The sequence below is a fragment of the Pleurodeles waltl genome, chromosome 2_2 (genome assembly GCF_031143425.1).
Source record: "Pleurodeles waltl isolate 20211129_DDA chromosome 2_2, aPleWal1.hap1.20221129, whole genome shotgun sequence".
Taxonomy (NCBI): Eukaryota; Metazoa; Chordata; class Amphibia; order Caudata; family Salamandridae; genus Pleurodeles; species Pleurodeles waltl.
In genome coordinates this window covers 207527168-207550883 of record NC_090439.1, presented here as the reverse complement: position 1 = coordinate 207550883, position 23716 = coordinate 207527168, and the positions used below count along the sequence as shown (strand labels likewise).

Sequence of the window (23716 nt, the reverse complement as noted above, 5' to 3'; positions counted from 1 at the left end):
TATACCTTGACAACTGGCTGGTGAAGGTGGGTTCTCTGCAGTAAGTTGTAGTCACTTCTTGGTGACTTTGGAGCTTTTAACATAATTAGTTTATCCCATGAATAAGCTGAACTCTCAGCTTATACCCTCACATAGGCTTTCTTCATTGGACCGATTGTGGTTAGGGTTAAACCCCTTTCCTCCACTGCATCGAGTTATGGACATTTAGACTATGATCCAGTTATTTTGTATTTAGTCCTGGGTCTCAGTGAGGCTGGCTATTAGGCTTCTGGGTCTCCTGGCCCACTGCATCCTTTTAATCAGTAATGCCAGGTGGCATGGACACGCCCTGCAGTAGAAACTGAAATCCCACTGGCCCCAGCAGCAAGACTGCGACTCTGACTCCATGCATATCTCAAGGGTGATGGCCTGAGATCTACAGTTGTAGATGACTGATAGAAATCTGTCCTGCAGCCTTCCTCAACCCAGAGCGCACAGTTGAGACGGATGCATCCCTACTTTGTTAGGGGGTAATCTGAGGGCAGATTGTAGGAAAGTACCCTCTTTCTTGGCATGGTTATCCCCATTTTCTGCCTGATGTCATTGTGCTTGACTGTGTCTACTGGGATCCTGCTAATCAGGACCCCAGTAGTTATGCTCTCTCCTTCTGAAATTGGTCACTGGGTACTGTTAACACAGTATTCCACTCACAATTGACATGCTGATGTGCCCTCTTATAAGTCCATAGTATATGGTACCTAGGTACCCAGGGCATTGGGGTTTGAGGGGATCCCTATGGGCTACAGCATATATTTTGCCACCCATAGGGAGCCCATACAAAGGCTTCTGCAGGACTGCATGCACCCTTTCACTGCCATTAACACTGCACCAGGTCACTTATAAGTCACCCCTATGGCAGGCCATCCAGCCCTGAGGACAGGTTGCAAAGTACCTGTGTGCACTAGCAGAGGTGCCCCCACGACCTCCAGGACCATTGCAGGGATGCCATTTTACACGTGTACTGGATATAGGTCACTACCTATGTCCAGCTACATAATGGTAACTCCAAACATAGGCATGTTTGGTATCAAACATGTAGGAATCATACCCCGTGCTTTTGCAAGTATTGGTTGTATGATCCCATGCACTCTGGGGGCTCCTTTGCTGCCATTATAGCCTTCTGAGGTTTTCCAGGCAGCCCCAGCTGCTGCCACCTCACATACAGGTTTCTGCCCTCCTGTCGCTTGAAAAGCTGAAGCCCAGGAAGGCAGGACAAAGGATTTCCTTTGGCAGAAGGGTGTTACACCCTCTCCCTTTGGAAATAGGTGTTATAGGCTTGGGAGGGGTAGCCTCCCCAAGCCACTGGAAACGATTGGAAGGGCACATTTAGTGCCCTCATTGTATAATACAGTCTACACTAGTTCAGTGTCCCCAGTCCTGCTCTGGAGCAAAACTGGGCAAAGGAAAGGGGAGTGACCACTCCTTTGTCCATCACCCCTTCCCCCAGGGGTAGTGCTCAGAGCTCCTCCAGAGGGTCCCTGGGTTTTGCTATATTGAATTCCAAGTTGGCAGGGAACTCTGGAGCATCTGAGTGGCCAGTGCCAGCAGGTGACCTCGGAGCTCTCTCCTGATAGGTGCTTACCTGGTTAGCTGACCAATCCCCCTTTCAGGGCTATTTAGGGTTTCTTCTTTGGGTGGTTCTTCAGATTCAGATTGCAAGACTCCAGCAGGAATCCTCTTCATCCTCCACTTCAACTTCTCACCGAAGAAACTGCATCTGGACCCTTCAGGAACTCTACAAACTACAACAAAGAAGCAAGACGCCTTCTGCAACATTGTATCTTCAGCTCCTGCCAGCAACTGCAACTGTTTCCCGGTCCTGCATCCTCTGAGGACAGCCCATCTTCAGCCTGCACCAGAATAACAAAGGAATCCCTCTTGTGGTGAAGGAGTCACTCCCCTGCTTCAGCAGGCACCTACTGCAACGACAAGTGGCTGCGTGGATCCCCTCTCCTGCTAAGCTGCGTGGATCCTGCATCACGGGTGGTGGGCTGAAGTGGCCCTGACGTCCTACTGTCCAACTTTGGTAGAGGTAAGAGCTTGCCTCCCCATGCACGTCAGTACCCCCGTGCACCGTGTGTTTTGCAGTTGCCAAGGACTGTTGGCATCCTTCCACAAAGTTCTTCGTGCATCTTGCAGCTCCCGCCCCCAGCACTCTATCCTGTGAAGCACAGCTTCCTGAGTGGTTCTCCAGCAGCGAGGGAGCCTTTGTCATTGTGCTGCATGTCCTTCTTTTGCACCTTCTTTGACCCTGTGCTGTGGAGCTCCTGTGCATGCTGCCTGGTCTTCTTTAGCCTCTCTGAGTTGCTGAGAGCCCCTTCTGACTCTACCCTCCTGGATAGAGCCCACCTGGTCAGTCCTGGTCCCGGGCAATGCCATTTTCCACTAACCGCGAGCTTTTCGTTTGTCAAGCCTTGTTGGCGGACTCCAGCGACACAAACCAGACAGCAATCCTCCATCCGGCGTGGGACATCACTTGCACCAACCAGGAACCCGACTCCGTCTTCTTGGGTGCAATACTGACTGTTCTTCGTCACCAGTGGTTCCTCATTTGCACCTTCATCAGGGTTAGCAGGGGGTCCTGTTCTCCGTGGACTTTTCTGTGCTTCTGGGACTTGGTCCTCTTCGTCCACAGCTCCTCAGGTCCAGGAATCCACTGTTCGTGTCTTGCAGTCTCTTCTGGTTCTTGCATAATCCTTCTTTTCGTTCCTGTGTGTGTTCTGGGAAAGTTACTGTATTTTACTCCTGCTTTCCTGGGCACTGGGGTGGGTTCCAGTAATTACCTTTGGGGTTTTCTAGTACTCCAAGCGACCCTCTACACACTACACTTGCCTAGGTGGGAAACCGACATTCGCATTCCACTTTCTTTGTATATGATTTGTGTTCCCCATAGGCCCATTTATAACTATTGTGATTTTCACCAATTGCACTGTTTTCTAACTGTTTTATGCCTATTTCTGCACACTAGTGTATATAATTTGTGTATTACTAACCTCCTAAGGGAGTATAGCCTTTATGGTATTTTTGGTATTTGTGTCACCAAAATAAGGTAGCTTTATTATTGTAACACTGAGTATTTTCTTTTGTGTGTGTGAGTACTGTGTGACTATAGTGGTATTGCATGAGATTTGCATGTCTCCTAGGTAAGTCTTGGCTGCTCAGCTACAGCTACCTCTAGAGAGCCTGACTTCTAAACACTGCCTACATTTCACTAATAAGGGATAACTGGACCTGGGATAAGGTGTAAGTACCTTAGGTACCCACTACAAACCAGGCCAGCCTCCTACAAGGATGATATCAGTGGCTTTGGTAACCAACAGAGTGCCAGCTACATATCAGTCTACTGGAGCTTCAGGCCATTCAATTCACCCAAAAGGGTTTTCACAGAGGAAGCAGGTGCAGGTTGTCATGGGCAGTGCTACTGCCAAGTGGTATTGCAACAATCATGGCGGAGTAGCATCCTGGTTCTTGAACCACGTGGCTTAACAGCTCTGGGGTTGGCTTGAGCAGCAGAACATCTTCCCAATAGCCAGCCGCTTGGCAGGATCCCTAAATGCCAGAGTGGGCGAATTGAGCAGACTTCATCTGGCAGATCACTAGTGTTGTATGCATCCCGAGGTGGCACAAGGCATAATCGATCAGTGCCCTAGCTAATTCTGTTTGCCACTGTGAAGAACGTGCATAAGCAAACAATTTCATGTATTGGAGTTTCCATTAAAGCAATCATTAGGAAAGTTTTGCCAGGATTGGAATAATTGACTCCTGAAACACTTCCTGCCCCTACCTCTCCTGCCCTGAGCTGTGAAGGTGATGATCTATGTTATCCTAATCGCCGTTCACTGGAGATAAGCATCTGTCCTCCAGTCAGGCTATCACTATGGAAGGATCATCTGTCTCACCCTCATCATAAGTTCCTCAACTTACACCTCCATGCTTGAGCTCCAACTGTGTCATCCTCTCAGCAAGACACCTTTCCACTAAATCCATCTATGCTGGGTACTAAGACAAAATTGTTGCCTCGTATGGTGCTTGAAGTATTTACCCCTACAAGCTAAACTTTCAGACATTCTTTTTCTGATAGATACTTCAAAAATACATGGTTTCCTTACCTTGTGACTATCTCCAGGTGCCAAACTTAGCAGTTCCTTTGTGTGTAGGTAGGTGGCATCCTATGACTCTGCATCTCGTCTGTCCTGCCCCGGATGTGACAAAGGGACTCCTACATAGCTGCCACCTCCACACGATAACATCAATTCCTTTCTTTCTGCACCTTCCAGCGTTGATCCGTAGCTTATTTTCATGAATCCTGTCTTATGTGATGGACTTTTCCAGTGTGCAAGGGACATCTTCCCTCCGAAAGCAGGTTTTAAACCATGCAAAGGCTGCGACGAACAGATGTTGGTGATGGATCCCACAAGGTCTGTCTCTGGTGTCTGTGCTCCAAACACAATCTCGGCATCATACGACAAGTGCATGCAAATTACCTTGAACACTATTTAAGACCATGAAGTTAAACTCAATGTCGTGAAAAACAGTCAGAAAACAAAAATGGCCCAGTCCCAGTCGAAGTTGAGGGCGCAGACACGCTCTCGCACTCAGACCATTCGCCTTCAAAGACAGGATCATACGATCATTCAAAGAGCACAGCAAGTGATAACAGTAGAAAGATTTACATCTCATAGATATTGAATGGAAGAAAGGGATAAAGGCAGTCTTCTTGTAGCTCAATGTTCAAAAAGCATTTTTACAGAGCAGACTGGAGAATGCTGTTCATTGTAATTAAGTGATTTGGCTTGGGCAGTGGGTTAATTTGTTGGATCCCTATCCTGTAGTGCAATCCTCAAACGAGGGTCAAAGTCATTATAAAGCCCTTGGTCTACCTGTACATAAGACAGGTGCACTCACTGGGGGTGCCTCTTTTCCTACTTCTTTTCATTCTTTTTCTGAAAACCCTCTTGTGGAAAATTAGAGAACATCCATGAGTCAGAACAAGTTCAAGCTGTCTGCTTTGGTGGATGATATACTTCTTACCCTTTCTTAACCTGGACAATCACTCTAGGATCTCATCCTACTACTTGATGAATTTCAGGATCTACAAGACTAAACCATAGTGCCTGCTACTAGTTGTTGGTTGCCGCTACTTTGAAACATGACTCTGCTGGTCTCTGAACAGTATCATATTCCTCATCATCTAGGTGGGGCCAACCTCCGTGCTTGTTTCAGAATGAATTGCTTTTGAAGGAGACTAGATCTACCATGGCTGTCTGGAAAAACCATGCTGTCTCTTGGAAGGGAAGAATAGCCTTACTGACACTGTTGTTGCGAATCACACATGTTTTCCAGATCCTGCCTCTTCCCCTGAGGAGGTAGTGTATAACACGATTGTAAACAGCCTTCATGACCTACTTATGGGAAGGTGGTAGACAAAGACTCTCAGCAAAGACCTGCATGTGGGAGCCAAGAGACAGGGGTTGAGGGTACCTTTTGTAGGAACGTACCCTCTTTTTGGCATGGTTACCCCCACTTTTTGCCTGCTGTCAGTGTGTTTTTACTGTGTTCACTGGGATCCTGCTAACTAGTGACTACTCTCTCCCTCTATATTTGGTTGTTCCTGACTTTGTACACCCCACAATTGGCATACTGGTGCTCCCATGTAAGCCCCTACCATATGGTGCTTAGGTACCCATGGCATTGGGGCACCACGGGTTCCTCATCGGCTGCAGGATGTATTATGCCACCCATGGAAGCCCATGCAAAACGTGTCTGCAGGCCTGCCATTGCAGCCTATGTGAAAAGGTGCATGCACCCTTTCACTATAGGTCACTGCACCAGGTCACTGAAAGTCACCCCTATGACAAGCCCTCCTGGCCATGAGTACAGAGTGCAAGTACCTGTGTGTGAGGGCACCCCTGCATGAGCAGAGGGGCCCCCACGAACTCCAGCTCCATTTTACTGGACTTTGAGTGTGGGGAAGCCATTTTAGCTCTGTAGTGGACATAGGTCACTACCTATGTCCAGCTACATAATGGTAGCTCCAGACATAGGCATGTTTGGTATCAAACATGTCTGAATCATACCCCAATACTGTTGGCAGTATTGGTTGTATGATTCCATGCGCTCTGGGGGCTCTTTAGACGACCCCCAGCTTTGCTCCTACCAGTTTGTAGGGTTTTCCAGGCAGCCCGCGCCGCTGCCACCCTACAGATGGATTTCTGCCCTCCTGCTGCTTGAACAGCTCAAGCACAAGAAGGCAGAGCAAAATATTTCCTTTAGGAGAAGGAGGCAACACCCTCTCCCTTTGGAAATAGGTGTTACGTGTGTTGGGAGGGGTAGCCTCCCCAAGCCACTGGTGTGCTTTGAAGGGCACTTTTGGTGTCCTCCTTGCATAAACCGGTTGCATCAGTCCAAGGACCCCCAGTCCCTGCTCTGGCATGAAACTAGACAATGGAAAGGGGAGTTACCACTCTCCTGTCCGTCAACACCCCAGGGTTAGTGCCCAGAGCTCCTCCAGGTGCCCACTTGATTCTGCTATCTTCAGTCCAAGATGGGCAGAGGCCTCAGCGAGCATCTGAGTGGCCAGGTCAGGCATGTGACGTCACAGCCCCCTCCTGATAGGTGGTCAGCTTACTACATGACCAATCCCCTTTTAGGGCTATGTAAGGTCTCCCTCTCGGGTGGGTCCTCAGATTCGACATGCAAGATTCTAGCAGGACTTCCCTGCAATGTTTACTTCGACTTCTGGCCACTGGAACCGCAACTGGACTTCACAGCAACCTACAGTCTGCAGCTCCAGCGATGATTTTGCTCTGCATCATTGGTTCTCCGGCTCCTTCCAGCAACTGCAACATTTCCCTGGCTCTGCATCTTCTCCCTGAAGATCTCAAGTCTTCCGTCTGCACCAAGAAGCAAGAAGGAATCTCCCTTGGAGTGAAGGAGTCACTCCCCTGAATGTGCAGGCACCAACTGCAATAACAATCGGCTGTGCGTGTTCTCTCTCCTGCAACTCTGCTGGATCCTGCAACACAGGTGGCAGTTTTGAGTGGGCCCATTGTTCCTCTGTACCAGCTATCCAACTTTAGAGATGGTAAGTCTTTGCCTTTCCTTGCAGGACAGTACCCAGTGCATCGTGACTCTTGCAGATACCAAGTCTTGTGGGCTCTTCTTCCAAGGGATCTTCAGACTCTGTGTAGCCCTGGCCTCCAGCACTCTTCTCTGCAATGGGTAGTCTCCTGCCTGCTGCTCCAGTGACATGGGTCTCTTTTCCAGGTGTGCTAATTGGGCGTCACTGCGATTCCTGGGCCTACTGCCTGTGAGTTGCCTGTGGGGGCTGCATCCTCAACTTCAGGCTCTCCTCACTGCTGAGGGTTGCCTGGGACTACCCTCCCTGGGTTGAGTACACACGGACCTTCCTGGTCCCCAGCAGCTATGCAACTTCCCTTCTGTGACTCTTGCCTTTGCCAAGGCTTGTTGTTGGCTTTTCCACACAACTGACGGACTGCAACTCTTCTTCCGACATGGGACATCGACTGCATCAGTTCTAAAACTCCTCTTCTGCTCCTGTACTGCATAGCCAACTCCTGGTTTTCACCATCGACCTGGTCGTGCATCTCCAGAAGGGTGGGTAGAGGCTCCTGCCCCAACCAGATACTCCAACTGGACCTGGTCCCCTTCATTTGCAGGTCCTCATCTGTCTGGATCAATCTTCTATTTCTTCCAGTCTTGCTTGGGTCTTGCACAGTCCATTTATAAAGATTCTCCGTTGGTTTGGGGAAAAACAGGCACTTACCTCTTCTCTCCTGGTTGCTGGGGGGCTCTCTGGTGGCTCTCTGGTGAGGGGTGGGGGGGGGGGCCCTGACTTCCGCATTCCATTTTTTCAGTATATGGTTTGGACTCCCCCTAGGATCTCTATTAGGTACTGTTATCTCACTGTTTTCTATTGCTTTTATTGCTAATTCCTGATTACTTAGGTGTATATAATCGATTGTTTACTCACCTGCTAGTAGAGTATTGCCTAAACAGTATTTTAGTATTTGTGTCACTAAAATAAAGTACCTTTATTTTTGTAACACTGTGTAGTATTTCATGTGTGTAAGTGCTGTGTGACTATAAGTGGTATTGCATGAACTTTGGATGTCTCCTAGATAAGCCTTGGCTGCTCATCCACAGCCACCTCTAGAAAGCCCAGCTGCCTTGATTCTGACTACACCTCACTAATAGGAAATACCTGGACCTGGTATAGGGTGATAACACCATAGGTGCTTACCACACACCATGCCAGCTTCCTACAGCTCGTTTGCTGGGCTAATACCAACAGTATAATGTATTATTGAATGACTAAAAGGGTAAAACGATAAACAGTGTTTTTTTTATAGACCAGCACATGTCTGCTAGACCTCTGGGTAAGGTACCTTGGCTTTCTGTGAGTTTGCAATGTAGATTCCTCCATGACTTTCTAGTAACTAGGACTGCACTGGGGATGTGGGACTCCACCAACCAAAAATGCCTTACCACATTCCCATCACCTCTAACACCAATAATTGGCAGCTCCAAATTTTCACTGGAGATGGAGGCTTGTGAATGCCAGATTTGGAGGTGGAAGGGGTGCTTTCAGCTCCAGAATTTCTGCTCTGAACATAACTTGAAATCATTTTGGGAAATTAAGCAAGGTACCTGTACTGTGGCAGATCCTTGCATTTCCGCATGCAATTTAGTTATTAGCCTGCGCGGGGAGAGTGTCCTGAGAATCTCCTCAAGCACCTGAAATAGGGAGGGTTCCATTGGAAAAGTGACATGGAGTGCACGGATAGCTGTACACAGCTCCAAGACCGAATTATTCTACTACCTACAAATTAGGCATTGAATAGCCCAGAGTGGAGTTAAGAAAAGGGCCACTAGAGACCAGTTATCTTAGACAATTCCTCTAACACTAAACATCTAGTCTGTGAAACAATATGCACTCTTCATCTCCCCAGTAAATGCACTCAAGCTTCACTTTCAAGTACAATGAGGAAAGGAACTCAGCATCTCCGTTGACACAGAACAATGGCACAAAATATTTACTTGAACCAGTAACGTCACCTGCCATGTCTGCAGCAGAGCGGTCCTTTGCAGTTGGCATCTTATACCTGCATGGCTCCACTTGTTAATCAGCATATCTCAGCACCTGTTGGAGGGGCTGTGGCAAAGTGGGTTCCCTGCTACATATGCTGTGGACCACCCCATGGTTGGGAGATATTTAGGATAAGTTCACTTCTAGTCATTTTACAAAGCCATGCCCAGACCATAGACAAGCTACCTAAGTTTGCCCTTCTGGGCAGACCTGCAGAAGGAATATGACACTTACACTTCTTGGCAGCCAAGTAAGTATCCCACCACCCGTGCATAGTCACATACACGATCTTATCACTTTAAGGACAAACCACCACACTATCTTATGAACTTTAGCTACACAACATTTGGGTCTTTGTTTGTCATTACAAAATTAAACGTGATCACACAGTCCATTTAATAGATTATGGAATTCAATTTTGCTATACCTAAACAAAGACTACAGACATCTTTCCCTCCACAATCTCTAAGAGCCTTAGATCTTGTTGACTAAACCATAATATCCTGTTTTGCAGAACTGACATACCCGGGTACTTGGGGTGTGAAAATACATCTAGATTTTAAGCGAGCAGCTAGAGGTGGGGTGGGGGGATAAGTAACGTTACTGAGAGTTATCCTTTTAGGTGTTACAGTGCTGCTTGGGTGGTATGCTTTATCAGTGGTCATGCCCATCTAAATGTTGTTCTTTAAACCTACTTATTCAACTATAAAAAGTGTAAAACTAAATGGCCTGTTGGGATGCATTTTATTAAAGGTTTGATGCACATGTTCCCTCCTGACCACTTGAGATGCCACATTGGATTTTAATTTGGCCCTACCATGCCTCATGTGCACTCCCTTCGAGCCCATGCACAGTTCCATATTGCGCCTTTTGATTCTCAGAAGTGTCTTTCTCAGTGTGATCACTTCAGCTCTTCATTTGAGTAAGCTCTATGCTCTGTCATTACAGCCAATCTATACCACCTTTTCCCCAGATAAAGTAATGTTGAGGACCAAGGCGACGTTTTTTCCAAAAGCTATGAATCTTTTTCATGTTTGGCAATCCATCACCCTCCCAACTTCCTTTGCTTCACCTCATCCCTCGAAAGTGTATGAGAGGCTCCATCGTTTGGATCCTAAAAGATTCTTAAAATTGTACTTTGACCGCACAAAAGACCATCAGGTGAACAATTATATATCATTTGTTTGGGTGAGGTTCTCGGGGCGAAGACGTGTAAGACTGTGCAGAAAAGGACATTGTCAAGGTGGAAAAGCCTGTCCGTTACGATGTGCTATGCACTGGGAAGAAGCTGCCTCAGAAAGGCCTGAAGACTTATTCTGTCAGGGCAAAAGCTGGTATGTCTACAGTGGCAATCAGAGTGCCAGTTATTGACCTCTGTCAGGCCACAACATGGGCATCAGTGCACATGTTCACAAAGCACTGTTACTTTGACTGCCAATTCAGATGGGAAAGGCATTTTACTTGTTCATTCCTACAAGACTTTTTGATTCGAAATACTCCACAGACCCTCCACCTTGGGAGGTACAGCTTTGGTATATATTATAAAGGTGATGAATCTCCTGTTAAAAGTATCCATCAGATTAACAAATTACTTACCTTATGTAACGCTTTGTCTGCTGGATTCTGTTTCTAACTATAGATTTTACATGGCCCTCCAACTTCTATATACAGTGGTGGGCCTGTTTTATACATGTAGAAAGGTCCCAAATTAGAGATCTGCACCTTAGTAACTAAAGTTGCTTTGTGCTCTGCGTCCGAGCTCTCCAAAAGAGTTAAGCAAGAAAGTGTTGTTGACACGAATAGTGTGGAGTTTAAATGTTGCTCTGCTCTGTCACTTCCAAGGTGAATCAAGGCCATCATGGAGTCGTACGGCTCCACCTAGCAGTGCATGGAATTACTGCTGTGAAAACTTTCAGATCCAGTTTGGCAACTGGAAAATACTTACAGGTAAAGAATCCATGGTTAGAGTATCCACCAGAAAGAGCATTATTGAAGGTAAGGGACTTGTTCTTTTGCTCTTTCTTCTTATCCTTGGCTTCATAGAGCTTGAACATTCAGAGGAAACTATGGGCTGGATGGCACCTTTTGGTGATTGTCATTTCCACACATGCTTATTATCTCCCAGTGGATTCACACAATGCTTTACAAATGGTTGTGAAAAACAATTTCTGGTGTGATACCTAAGGCAATATTGAAGGTAATTAAAGAGTAGAAACCATGTTTTGTGGAAAACAAATTATTGAAGGTATGTAACATTTTTTTTCTGTTTGCTTGAAACAAACAAATGCTTTAGTTTTGTCTCTATTACTTTGTAATTGTTTTACTCTTGCAAGATAACAATGGTTTCTTACCCTTAACCAACTGAAAACAATTTGGCTTCAGCTAATCTTGTAATGTTTCCCTTTTCAGACGTCAGAACTGGGTGTTACAGAACATGTGGAAGGAGATCCTTGTAAGTTCGCACTGTGGGTAGGACGAACTCCAACATCTGATAATAAAATTGTCCTTAAGGTAAATACTTTCAATTTTTTTTTTTTTACAGAGCATGCCAGATGTGTATATTTCAATGATGCAGCACCATCATTGTATGGTATTTGGTAACTTATTAGAGTGGTCGATGGAAACAACCAAAGCATCTTTATTATGGCTTCTATTTGTAGTCTGATAGTATGAAAAGCCTCAGAACAAATTACTTGCATTCAAAGACAGTTCATTAATTGTACTGTTGTGGTAATGTCCTCAAATTATTTATTCAAATCATACATTTCAGATTTCTGCAGATGTGAAAAGAACTGGGAGAGAAGCCATCTTATTTTTTTAATGTACTAATTTCTGAATGTAAGATTCAGGTATAAAATGGTCCAGGTAATAGGTCTGTCAGTGAATAATAACTTCATTTTAGTTTTTGAATTGAGAAAGTCAGTAGTTGAAAATATTATTGTGTTTTAGCATGTCATGGTACACTGCATCCAAATTGCATATAACCTTTTTATTCAAAAGCATGAAAGTAAAGTAACTGATCACGTCTCCCAGAACAGTGGCCATTGCCTCACATTAATCCAGCATGTGCGTAGAGATGTAGGCCTGTCCTTTGACATTAATAATGATCTGGAACTTTCTTTTGACCTGGAGGGTCACACCAAGTGTGCCACCATTTTGCAGACTACTATCCATGTCTTAGGTTAGCACAATGAGTGGTGGTGGCAGCATACCATGTTTTGTGAATCCAGAAATGTAACCCTACATTTTTATCCATGTCACCAGATTGGAGGGCTAATTGGCCACCCGGGTACAGTTCCACTTCTGTGTGCTAACCCTAGTGTATGTACTATGAGTTTTAATAAATAGCCTGTGTGGTACATGCAGTCTGGATGTGAGTGAGCAAAAGTAATCAAGGCATCTGTGATACTGAGATGGATGTGAGGTTTTCTCAAAGAGTGGAAGTGTATTGCTGACATTTCTGAAGCTGGGGAGAGGAGACCTAGTCAGTAAATCGAAGGGAAAAGGAGCATAACTTATTTAAAAAATTAATTAATTAGGCATTTTGCTGACTTAAGAGATGCTTAGTCTTCCTGAACACTTAAATTTGGTGGATGGTAGGAATGAAGGGTGAGACTGAAACTGTTGTGAAGGTGAAGGGGGCTTTTGAAGAGCCCACCCTTCTGTCTTGCCCTGATAACACTTTTCAGTTATCTGATAACAATCATGTACAGAACACTCACTTCTCTTTGTGTCTCTGGTGTGGGTGCTCCAGGTTAGAAGAGGATGAATGCAGAGTGACCTGTATGCCCTGGTGCTGACAGACTCTCCATCTAAGGGTTCCTTTTGGCAACTGTGATGACGTGAGCTAGAGATTGCCAAGCTCATTCTAGGCTGTGATCTCAGTTGGCAAGGTATGTACCATTGCCATGCCAGGGCACATCTCAGACTGAGCCCAGTCGCCTTGCCTGAGAGCAGTGAAGCTGATGAGTGACCTTGTGCCCAGCTGAGATTGGTGTTTGTATGGCTGCACCACCCTCTAAGGCATCCAGTGCATGGTTGTACCACCAGGATTAAATTGGTCTTAGTGGGGCTGCACCAATGCTAGAGCAACTGCCTATTTGTTTTTATGTGTGACCAAGGCTTCTGTGGGGTTCTGCCATCCCTGTCTGTGAGACTGGTGCCTACTGCCATCAGCAGTATGAAGCAGAGATCTTGCAAAGGACCTATCGGTTACAGAAGAGTCCTTTTCCAAGCTGCCAACTCATGTGCTCTCCTACAAGTGGGAGAGGTGTTGCGCTGAAACGAAGTTGGGCAGCTTCCAGATTGCATCAAATCCTCCACGGACTGACCAACCAAGCTTCACCTTTTGAGAGCTGTATATGTGAACTATGAAAGACTGAGAATATTTTGCTATAGACTAGAAAGGGGGCAGGGTAAATGTACAAGGGAGAGGTGCCATTCTTCCTCCACTGTGTTTTTATGTCTGTGTTTTCCCCTGCCTTCATTTTCAGTCTCTCCACAATGACCGTCAATGTTTCCATCATACTTTGGTTCAGTAGGACCAAAAATAATCTACAGTTCATCACTAAGCAGAAAGTGCCATTGAAGTTGTAAATTACGGTAAATAGAGACTTCACAACTCCAAGATCAGCACAACTCTTCCTTGTTGCTGAGTTTAAAAAAATAATGCTTACACTGGGGTTAAAAATCGGATATTCACTGCAAAGGGCATCACTTTAAATTGAAAGTGACCCTCTGGAGGGGAAAAGGATGACCTCTCCTTAGCTCCTTCAGTAGGGCAATCTGCCAGTAGCCTGAGGTCAGATCAAAAGTGTTCAGGAACTTGGCAGCCCTGAACCTGTTGATGAGATCTACAGCTCTAGGTATGGGGTCAGCATCAGTCTTAGTGACTGAGTTGTGCCACATATAGTCCATGCAGAACCGGAGTTCTGGGGCGCCACCCGGTGGGGCAGCTTTTGTATCAGCACCACAGGGCTCAATAGACCAGGGGCTACTGGAGGGCTCAGTCATCGCCAACTCTAACATCTTAGATACTTCCACTTTGATGCTGGCCCTCACATTGTCAAACAGCCTGTAAATCCTGTTTTTGACTGAGGGTCTGTCTCCTGTATCATTGTCATGTGTGCACAAATGTACAAGCCCAGGAGTGAGGGTAAATAGGGATGCAAACTGTCCCAACAACTGGCAGCAGTCCCTCTGCTACTCGGGGGTCAGGGTAGGGGAGAGATTTACACCCTCCACTAACCCATCTTGCTGTTTTGATGACAGGAGGTCAGGGAGAGGTTCACTCTCCTCCTCCTCCCATCATCTGTTACCAACAGCATGGTGACCTCAGACTTCTCATAGTGGGGTTTGAGACGGTTGATGTGAAGGACCCTTTAGGGGTGCCTGGGGGTTCTTGAGGGTATACCAAGTACGTGGCGTTCCCCTTTTTCTCAAATATCTCATAAGGCCCAGTCCAGCGGTCTTGGAGGGCCCTGGGCTTCACTGGCACCATCACCCATGCATTTTGTCCATGCTGAATTTCCAGAATGATAGCCTTCTTGTCATACCACTGCTTCATCAACTCCTGGCTTGCCTCCGAGTTCTCAGAAGCCTTCTTCCGGAACTTGGCCATCTGGTTCCTAAGGGTTAGCATGTAACTTAGCACATCCTGGGGAGGCTTCTTGGGAGCTTGCTCCCAACCGTCCTTAACCAGACTGAGAGGCCCCTGTAGGAAGCTGGCCACTTGTTGCAGTACCCCCTCCACACACTTTCTGCCTGATAGTTGATGCTAACTTGACTGGGTGTGTGCTGGGATCCTGCTGACCAGACCCCAGCACTGGTGTTCTTTTCCTAAACTGTTCCATTGCTTCCACAATTGGCACAACTCTGGCACACACCTACGTCCCTTGTAAAAGGTACCAGTGGTACCAAGGGCCTGTGGCCAGGGAAGGTCTCTAAGGGCTGCAGAATGTATTGTGCCACCCTAAGGGACCCCTCACCATTCACATGCACACTGCCATTGCAGATTGTGTGTCCTGGTGGGGAGAAAAGGGTAAAGTCGACATGGCATCCCTCTCTTGGTGCCCTACCCACAAACCACTGCCTGTGGCATAGGTAAGTCGCCCCTCTAGCAGGCCTTACAGACCTAAGGCAGGGTGCAGTATACCACAGTTGAGAACATAGCTGCATGAGCAATATGCCTCTACAATGTCTAAGTTCATTCTTAGCCGTTGTGAGTGCAGTGTTCCAAATTGAGTGCATGGGCTGGGAGTTGGTCATTGCGAACTCCACAACTCCATTATGGCTTCACTGAAGACTGGGAAGTTTGGTATCAAACTTCTTAGCTCAATAAACCCACACTGATACCAGTGTTAAATTTATTCAAAAATGCGCACACACAGGGCATTTTAGAGATGCCCACTATATTTCACCCCACCCTCTAGTGTAAGGCTGACCGAACTGTGCAGCTTACCACTAACAGACAAGTTTCTGACCCCATGGGATGAGAATCTTTGTCCTCTCTGAGGTTAGGAACAAAGCCTGCTCTGGGTGGAGGTGCTTCACACCTCTCCCCTGCAGGAACTGTAACACTTGGAGGTGAGCCTCAAAGGCTCCTGCCTCCTGTTACACTGCCCCAGGGCACTGCAGCTAGTGGAGATGCCTGCACCACCCAGACCAGGCACCACTTTTGGCGGCAAGTCTGGCGGGAAAATTAGTAAACATCAGGAGGAGTGTCCATCCGAGCTGGGACCAACCCTAGGGTGCCCAGAGCTGAGGTGAACCCCTTCTGGCAGAATCCTCCATCTTGCTTTGAAGGATGTTAGCCAATCGGGTTAGGAATGCGGCCCCCTCCCCAAAGGGAGAGGGCACAAATAGGGTGTAGTCACCCTCTGGGACAGTAGCCATTGGCTACTGCCCTCTGTCCCCTGTAACATCCTTAAATCTAGTATTTAGAAGCACTCCAGAACCTTGTTCTTCAAATTCCTGGTGACTTGAAAAGAAGAAGTAGACTGAAGAGCCAAACCAGCACGGAACACTCCAGGCGTCAACTGACTTGGCCCCAGCCCTACCGGCCTGTTTGCAGCTTCAAGAATCCTGAAACAAGATGACTTGTCCTGCAGGACCAGCGAGCTGTACTAACTCCCAGAGGACTGTCTGCCTACCCGAGGAGCAACATCTCCAGAGGACAGAGGCCCTGTCCACAAAGAAACCTCCAAAAAGACTCCACAACCTCCCAGGATCCCCAGGTCCTGCTTACTCTGCACCCAACGCCCACAGCCTGTACAGGTGGCCCACTGGTCCAGAGAAGGTCCCCAGGCGATTATAAACCTCAAATCCACCCTGGGTTGACCCCTCCTGACCAACATGACGATGCCTGCAGCCTAAATCCAGAGGACCCCCCTCCCCCCCTTGACCACGCAGGTCATGTGAAGATTTCCTGACGCCTAAAGGCACCCCTGGCCTTGGGGAACACAACCAATGGTCCAGCAACATCCAGTCCACCCTACTCACCTCTCCAGCAGATGGTTTACTTCAGTCAACTCCCTGGATGACTCCTTCAGCTTCTTTTGTGACCTCTGGGGTTCCTTTATTGAAAAGCAATAGCCACCCAACGCTATGTTTGTATCCTGCACCCGGCCGCCTCTGTGCCGCTAAGGGTGTGTCTGCGGTGCTGACCTGTGCCCTCCACCCCCTCCCAGGTCCGTGACCTGAAATCACAAGTACTTAACTGCAAGCAGTTTCTTTCGGAGTGCTCCATGTCTCCATAGGATTCCCTTGGGTGCCTGACACCAACTTTGACCTCTGCACCCATCTGGCCCCTTGTTGCTTGTGGTGCACTTTTGTTGTCTACCTAAACTTTCCCTGTGTACTTCCTTACCCACGAAGACTGGTACTTACCTGCAAATTGAGATGTTACTTTTCCACCCCTAGGATTGTATTGCTTTCTAAGAGAAATTATACTTTATCCACTTCTGAAACTGAAAAGTATTACTTACCTGTAAACTGTGATTTCCTGACGCCTAAAGGCACCCCTGGCCTTGGGGAACACAACCAATGGTCCAGCAACATCCAGTCCACCCTACTCACCTCTCCAGCAGATGGTTTACTTCAGTCAACTCCCTGGATGACTCCTTCAGCTTCTTTTGTGACCTCTGGGGTTCCTTTATTGAAAAGCAATAGCCACCCAACGCTATGTTTGTATCCTGCACCCGGCCGCCTCTGTGCCGCTAAGGGTGTGTCTGCGGTGCTGACCTGTGCCCTCCACCCCCTCCCAGGTCCGTGACCTGAAATCACAAGTACTTAACTGCAAGCAGTTTCTTTCTGAGTGCTCCATGTCTCCATAGGATTCCCTTGGGTGCCTGACACCAACTTTGACCTCTGCACCCATCTGGCCCCTTGTTGCTTGTGGTGCACTTTTGTTGTCTACCTAAACTTTCCCTGTGTACTTCCTTACCCACGAAGACTGGTACTTACCTGCAAATTGAGATGTTACTTTTCCACCCCTAGGATTGTATTGCTTTCTAAGAGAAATTATACTTTATCCACTTCTGAAACTGAAAAGTATTACTTACCTGTAAACTGTGAATTCTAAACAAAGTGCGTTTGATACTTGAGAGTGATACATTCTTGAAACTGTACTTACCTGCATCAAAGATCCTTTTGGTTCTGGAAATGAAGTAACAAAAGTATATTTAGAGTTAGTCATTTAGTTTGTGCCTCATTTCTCGACTGTGTGTGTACAACAAATGCTTTGCACTATCCTCTGATAAGCCTAACTGCTCGACCACACTACCACAAAAGAGAGTGTTCATATTATCTACTTTAGCCTCTGTAAAACCTCTGGGGATCCACTGGACTCTACGCACACTACACTAGATGTTACTTTGGTGTAGTGTATACAGAGCCACCATCCTACAGTCCCCTTACAGGGTGACCATACAGTAGATCAAAGGGACTGAATCCAACCCACTTCTGTGGGTACCTCCCTGCAAGAGGAAATCCTACTTCTGCCTTAGGGGCTCAGTCAGGCCCCCAATCATGACCTTCAGGGTCTTGCTGAGGCTCTCAACAAGCCCATTGGTTTGTGGATGATAGGGTGTGGAGAACTTATAGTTAACTCGACACACTTTCCACATGAGCTGCATATATGCTGACAAAAGGTTGGTGCCCTTGTCAGACTCCTCTTCTTTGGGGAAACCCACCCTGGTAAAAATCCCTGTAAGGGCCCTAGCTGCTGCAGGTGCAGGTGCAGCTGCAGTTCTCAGAGGTATGATCTGTATGAGTGTATGGTACACTAAGACCAGGATAAACCTGTTGCCAGAGGCTGTCTTGGGGTACAGGGGTCCAATAATGTTGATGCCCCCCTTTCACATGGGGTAATGTCAGGAAAGAGTTGCAGAGGAGCTCTCAGCTTTTTCCCTGTCTTCCCATTGGCCTGGCAGGTCAAGCAAGTCCTGCAGAATGCATCTGAGGACACTAATTCTGGGCCAGTAAATGTGGGGGACAAGCATAGCAAAGGTCTTGTTCTGCCCAAAATCTCCTGTCAGGGAATTCTCATGGACTAGCTTTAATAGAAAAGCCCTGTAGCACTGCAGACAACTAGGGTTCCTGTTGCCCATGCAGAGGTGTCTTAGGTTCTGTCTTAGGTTCACTGTACAGGAGGTCATTCTCCTAATAGATGTGGTGAAATCCGGAGGTTTCACCTGCTGCCTGAATTTCAGCTTGCCACCTCATGCCCTCCAGGGTTGGGCATGCCTTCTGTGCTTAACAGAATTCCTCCCTGGTGGACCCCCCTTCTGCTTGCCGCCCAGGAAGCTCAGGCAGGTCACCAAGGGAGGCAATGTCCTCCTTAGTGGGCTCTGGAACACCCTCCTATGGCGCCCCATCCACCTCCTCTGGGAACCAAACAGGGCCTGGTTTCCTATCCCCCTACCCTTCCCTGTCTTGATAGCTGTCTGGGCTTTTTTTCCAGGCTCCAGACCCCCTTGACTCCCTTTCTGGACAGCCATGGCCCTGGTGGTCAAACAGACCCACTCAGGCAACCCTACTCTAACATTCCCCAGTGTGACCTGAACTCCACTTTCTTCTAGGAAGTGTGCGCCAGGTCATTTCATAGTAGACAGTCTACAGGCATGGCAGGGCTCACAGCAGCGTTCGGAAGACCTGAACCCTCCTCCCCCCACTCAAAGAGAACTAGAGCCACAAGGTAGGCGATTTCCTGGTTATCTGGTACTAAGGCCTGGTAGAATATATTGGGAATTACTTGCTCTGAGGACACCAGATAACACATTGCCATAGTTTTACTGTCTCCTGTGTCTGAGTGTCTGCCCGTTGCTGGTGACACACTGCCTAGACCTTGCAGTATTGGAGGAATGCCGGCATTGGGCACCATCCCCTCATCATCCAGGGACGCTAGAGTAAGCTTACTGACTTCAACCCTACTAACTGGGGCCATCTCCTGTCCAAGCTCTACACTTACCAACCCTAGGGGTTTACCTCCAGTGGGAGGCTGTGCCCTCTTGAGGCAACTTGAGATCACCCTTGTGGTGCCCGTATTCATAACACTCATAGCACTTGAGGTTAGATACTTGTCTGAGAAGCCTTTCTTCTGGTGGCCAGTTTGCGATTGGGGCTCTTTTCCCAGAGAACTATTTTGAGGGCCTTGAGATGATTCTTTTTATCTCCCATCTTTTTTTCTAGTGGGAACCCTGATCACCCTTGTCGGAGTCCCCCAGATGCCTTTCTGGACAGTCTGGTGCTGGCCCAGAGGTCCGCCTCCTCAGCAAGCTTCCTGGATTCAGTCAGCTTGCTATCTACCAGATGGTGGCGCAGCTTCAAGACTGGTTTGGAAGTTTGTGGCTGTCCCTGAAGGCATATGCCTCCACAAGCTACCCCCTAGTACTCCTCTGGAACTGTATGTACCCTCAGGGCTACCTCGTAGGCTGAAAACAATTTATCTATATCACCCCCCCACCCCTAACTGGGCACCATGAGTATGTGGACTCTCACCTCTCCAGTAGACACTGCTGATTCACTACCACCATTTTTGCCACGCTTTTATGTCCAGCTGTTTAAAAACTCAGTTTGAGTCAGCATAATCTTTTTCTCCTCCATCCTTAGTTTTACCGGCTTCAACTTGAGCTTCCTTTCCTCCCTCCTATCCTCCAACTCCACTTGTGGCAGGCCTATGGAAGACTCAGGGGCGTTCCTCCTGCAGATCTGGGTTCTCCTCTGGGTCCTGGTTGTCATCCTCATTTGGTCCCCGGTCCTCCTCAAGATCATCCTCCTCTGTCACTGGTTGAAGTCTCTTGACCTCCTCATAGGCTCAGAGGGCTATCTGTAGGTCGACTTTGAAAGCTTTCTTGCCCACATTGAGCACCCTCTCCTTGCAAAGCATTTGCAGCTCAACCTTAGTGAGGTTGTCAAAATTTGTCAGCTCCATCTCCATGGTAGCAGACAAAGGTAGGGTTACTTAAATTTAGAAAAAACAAAAACAGCCAGTGCAGACCAAGAAGAATTTAAAAAAAGTTCTGATGTCAAATTGTTTATCTGGGATTTTTGTGTAAAACAAATCACTGTATGGTACTTAACAAACACAAGTCCTTATCCACACCACGGAACACCAATGTGAGAATTAGGTTGTTGGTTGACTGGGGTGTGAGCCCTGGTCAAGCAGCAGCGACAATCCCTTTAGGGTGAACCACAAAAAGCCACTCAGTTAGCCTGTGCTTAACCATGGGTAGCTTGGCACAAAAAGCAGTCAGGCTACACTTAAGTATTTTGTACAGAACACAAACAGCAACACAGTGAACACACAACACAATAAAAAATCCCAAACCAATGTAGAAAAATAGAGTACATTTTAATAAAGTATTTGACACAAAAGCCATCAAAATCCAATTAGTAGAACCAGAGTTATGTTTTTTTGAAAGTTTAAGGTTCAAAATAGCAAGATTTTAGTTTTGGAAAATGGTCACCTGTGCACCTTTAGCACCACAACCCAAAGGTCCAGGAGGGGATTAAGACCTCTTGGGGGTTCAAGACTTACTCAGGCTGGGCCCGGGTGCCAGTTCAAGATGATAGGATCATATTGTGTTCATGTGGCTCTGAACAGGAGCTGATCTAAACTAGCCCTTAGTCACTTCTGACGTCCTTGGTGCAGGTTTCCACAGCAAGACTGGCCTCTGAAGGTTTAAAGCATGCTCCAGGCAGTAAAGCCCCCCCCCCCCCCTTTCAAGTCAGGTAATGGCCCTTCCAGGCTCTGCTAATCCCACTATTGTGTGACTGTTTGGTGTCAATTCACAAAGTCTCAATTGTCACTTATACCTAATCATGTGACCTAAGGCAGGCTACAGGCACAGAGGGCTAAGGGCAACTTTCTAAAAGTGGCATTTTAAAACTTATAAGGATAAATCTGACTTTCCTATTAAAGAGGGTTTATGATTATACGTTCTTAGATACTAAATCTGCCACCTCTAGTTTAGGAATTACAGCTTTAAGGAATCCCCTATGTTAACCTATGGGAGAGATAGGCCTCACAGTAGTGAGAAAATTAATTTGGGTGTTTTTCACTACTAGGACATGTAAAATGAAAGAAACATGTAATACCATTCAATTACATAGCACCCTGCCTTGTGGGCTACCCTAGGGCCTATCTTGGGGTGGCTTATATGTAATGAAAGGGGAGTTCAAGGCATGACAAGGGGGTTTAAATGCCAGGTCGACATGGCAGTGGGACACTGACTTGAGGCTGCAATGGCAGGCCTGAGACATTTTTTAAAGTGCTACTTAAGTGGGTGACAAAATAAGTGCTGCAGGCCCACAGGTAGCATTTAATTTACAGGCCCTGGGTATCTTGTATACTGCTCTACAAGGGACTTATATGTAAAGGAAATATGCCAATCAGGTATATGCCAGTCAAATAATGTTTTAGGGAGAGAGCACAAGCACTTTAGTAGTGGTTAGCAGTGGTAAAGTGCACAGAGCCCTAACGCCAACAGAGCAAAAATCCAGACAAGATGGAGGCAAGCAGACAAATAGTTTGGAGGAAGACCACTGTAGGAAGTTGGCTCTGTATTTTCTATCTCAAAATAAGAGATAGTGTGCACAGAGTCCAAGGGTTCCTCTTAGAGGTAAGATAGTGGCAAAATTAGATCATTCTAATGCTCTGTTTTGTGGTAGTTTGGTCGAGCGGTATGCTTATCAGAGGGTAGTATTAAGCATTTGTTGTACACACACAGACAATAAATGAGGAACACACACTCAAAGACTTAACTCCAAGCCAATAGTTTTTATATAGAAAAATATATTTTCGTAATTTATTTTTAGAACCACAAGTTCACGATTTGAAGTAAATACATAAAATGCAAGGTACTCCACACAGGTAAGTTAGGAACTTTGAATTAGAGCAATAACATATACAGTTTTTCTTAAAATGGCAATAAGCTATTTTAAAGGTAGACAGTGCAAAAATCAGCAGTTCCCGGGCAAGGTAAGTATTGGTTAGATTGTGAAGTAAGAAAGACACTTACAAGTCTCAGTTCCGGGCAATAGGCATCCCACTGTTGGGGTTTCAAGGCAACCCCAAAGTTACCACACCAGCAGCTCAGGGCCGGTCAGGTGCAGAGGTCAAAGAGGTACCCAAAACACATAGGCGCCTATGAAGAACAGGGGTGCTCCGGTTCCAGTCTGCCAGCAGGTAAGTACCTGCATCCTCGGGGTGCAGACCAGGGGGGGGGGGTTTGTAGAGCACTGGGGGGACACAAGTAGGCACACAAAACACACCCTCAGCGGCACAGGGGCGGCCGGGTGCAGTGTGCAAAGCAAGCAGCGGGTCTTAGGTAGGAAACAGTGGGTTAACTCTAGCGGTGCATGCAGGCACAGTGGGGGGCTTCTCCGGCCAGCCACCACCTGAGCTAGGCAGAGGGTCGCCTGGGGGTCACTCCTATACAAAAGTTCGATTTCCTTATGGTCCTGGGGGCTGTGGGTGCCGTGCTTGGTCCAAGTGTCGGGTCCCTTGTTACAGGCAGTCGCGGTCAGGAGGAGCCTCTGGATTCTCTCTGCTGGCATCGCTGTGGGTGTCCAGGGGGGTCATCTCGGGCTACTCACGGGGTCGCAGTCACCAGGGAGTCCTCCCTGTGGTGTTCGTTCTCTGGATCTCGAGCCAGGGGTGTCGGGTGCAGAGTGTGAAGTCTCATGCTTCCGGCAGGAAGAGTGAGGTTTTTGAAGTTGTAGAAAAGTTGCAAGTTTGTTGCTTGTTGAGCAGAGCCGCTGCTCACAGGAGTTTCTTGGTCCTGGGATTCAGGGCAGTCCTGTGAGGCTTCAGAGGTCGCTGGTCCTTGTCGGATGTGCCGCCGTTTGCAGTTTTCTTCAAGTCAAGAGACAGGTCAGTAGGGCTGGGTCCAAAGCAGTTGTCGTCTCCGTCATCTCTGCAGGGCTCTCAGGTCAGCAGTCCTTATTCCTTAGTTCAGGTTGCAGGAATCTGATTTCCTGGGTTCTGGGGTGCCCCTAAATACAAAATTTAGGGGTGTGTTTAGGTCCGGGAGGGCAGTAGCCAATGGCTACTGTCCTGGAGGGTGT

The 23716-nt window shown here is 47.2% G+C and overlaps 1 protein-coding gene across 7 annotated transcripts in view; it reads left to right on the top strand.

The window, feature by feature from the left end:
- Positions 1–23716, top strand: part of TRIO (trio Rho guanine nucleotide exchange factor) — a 3522386-nt gene that overhangs the window by 1828226 nt on the left and 1670444 nt on the right. For all 7 annotated transcript variants that reach the window (XR_011200906.1, XM_069219639.1, XM_069219640.1 and 4 more), the window contains exon 31: positions 11558–11659. Coding sequence is in view for 6 of the 7 variants with exons in the window: in XM_069219639.1 (XP_069075740.1) it covers positions 11558–11659 (102 nt within the window). In the remaining variant the exon portion in view is untranslated. The remainder of the gene's footprint in view (positions 1–11557; positions 11660–23716) is intronic.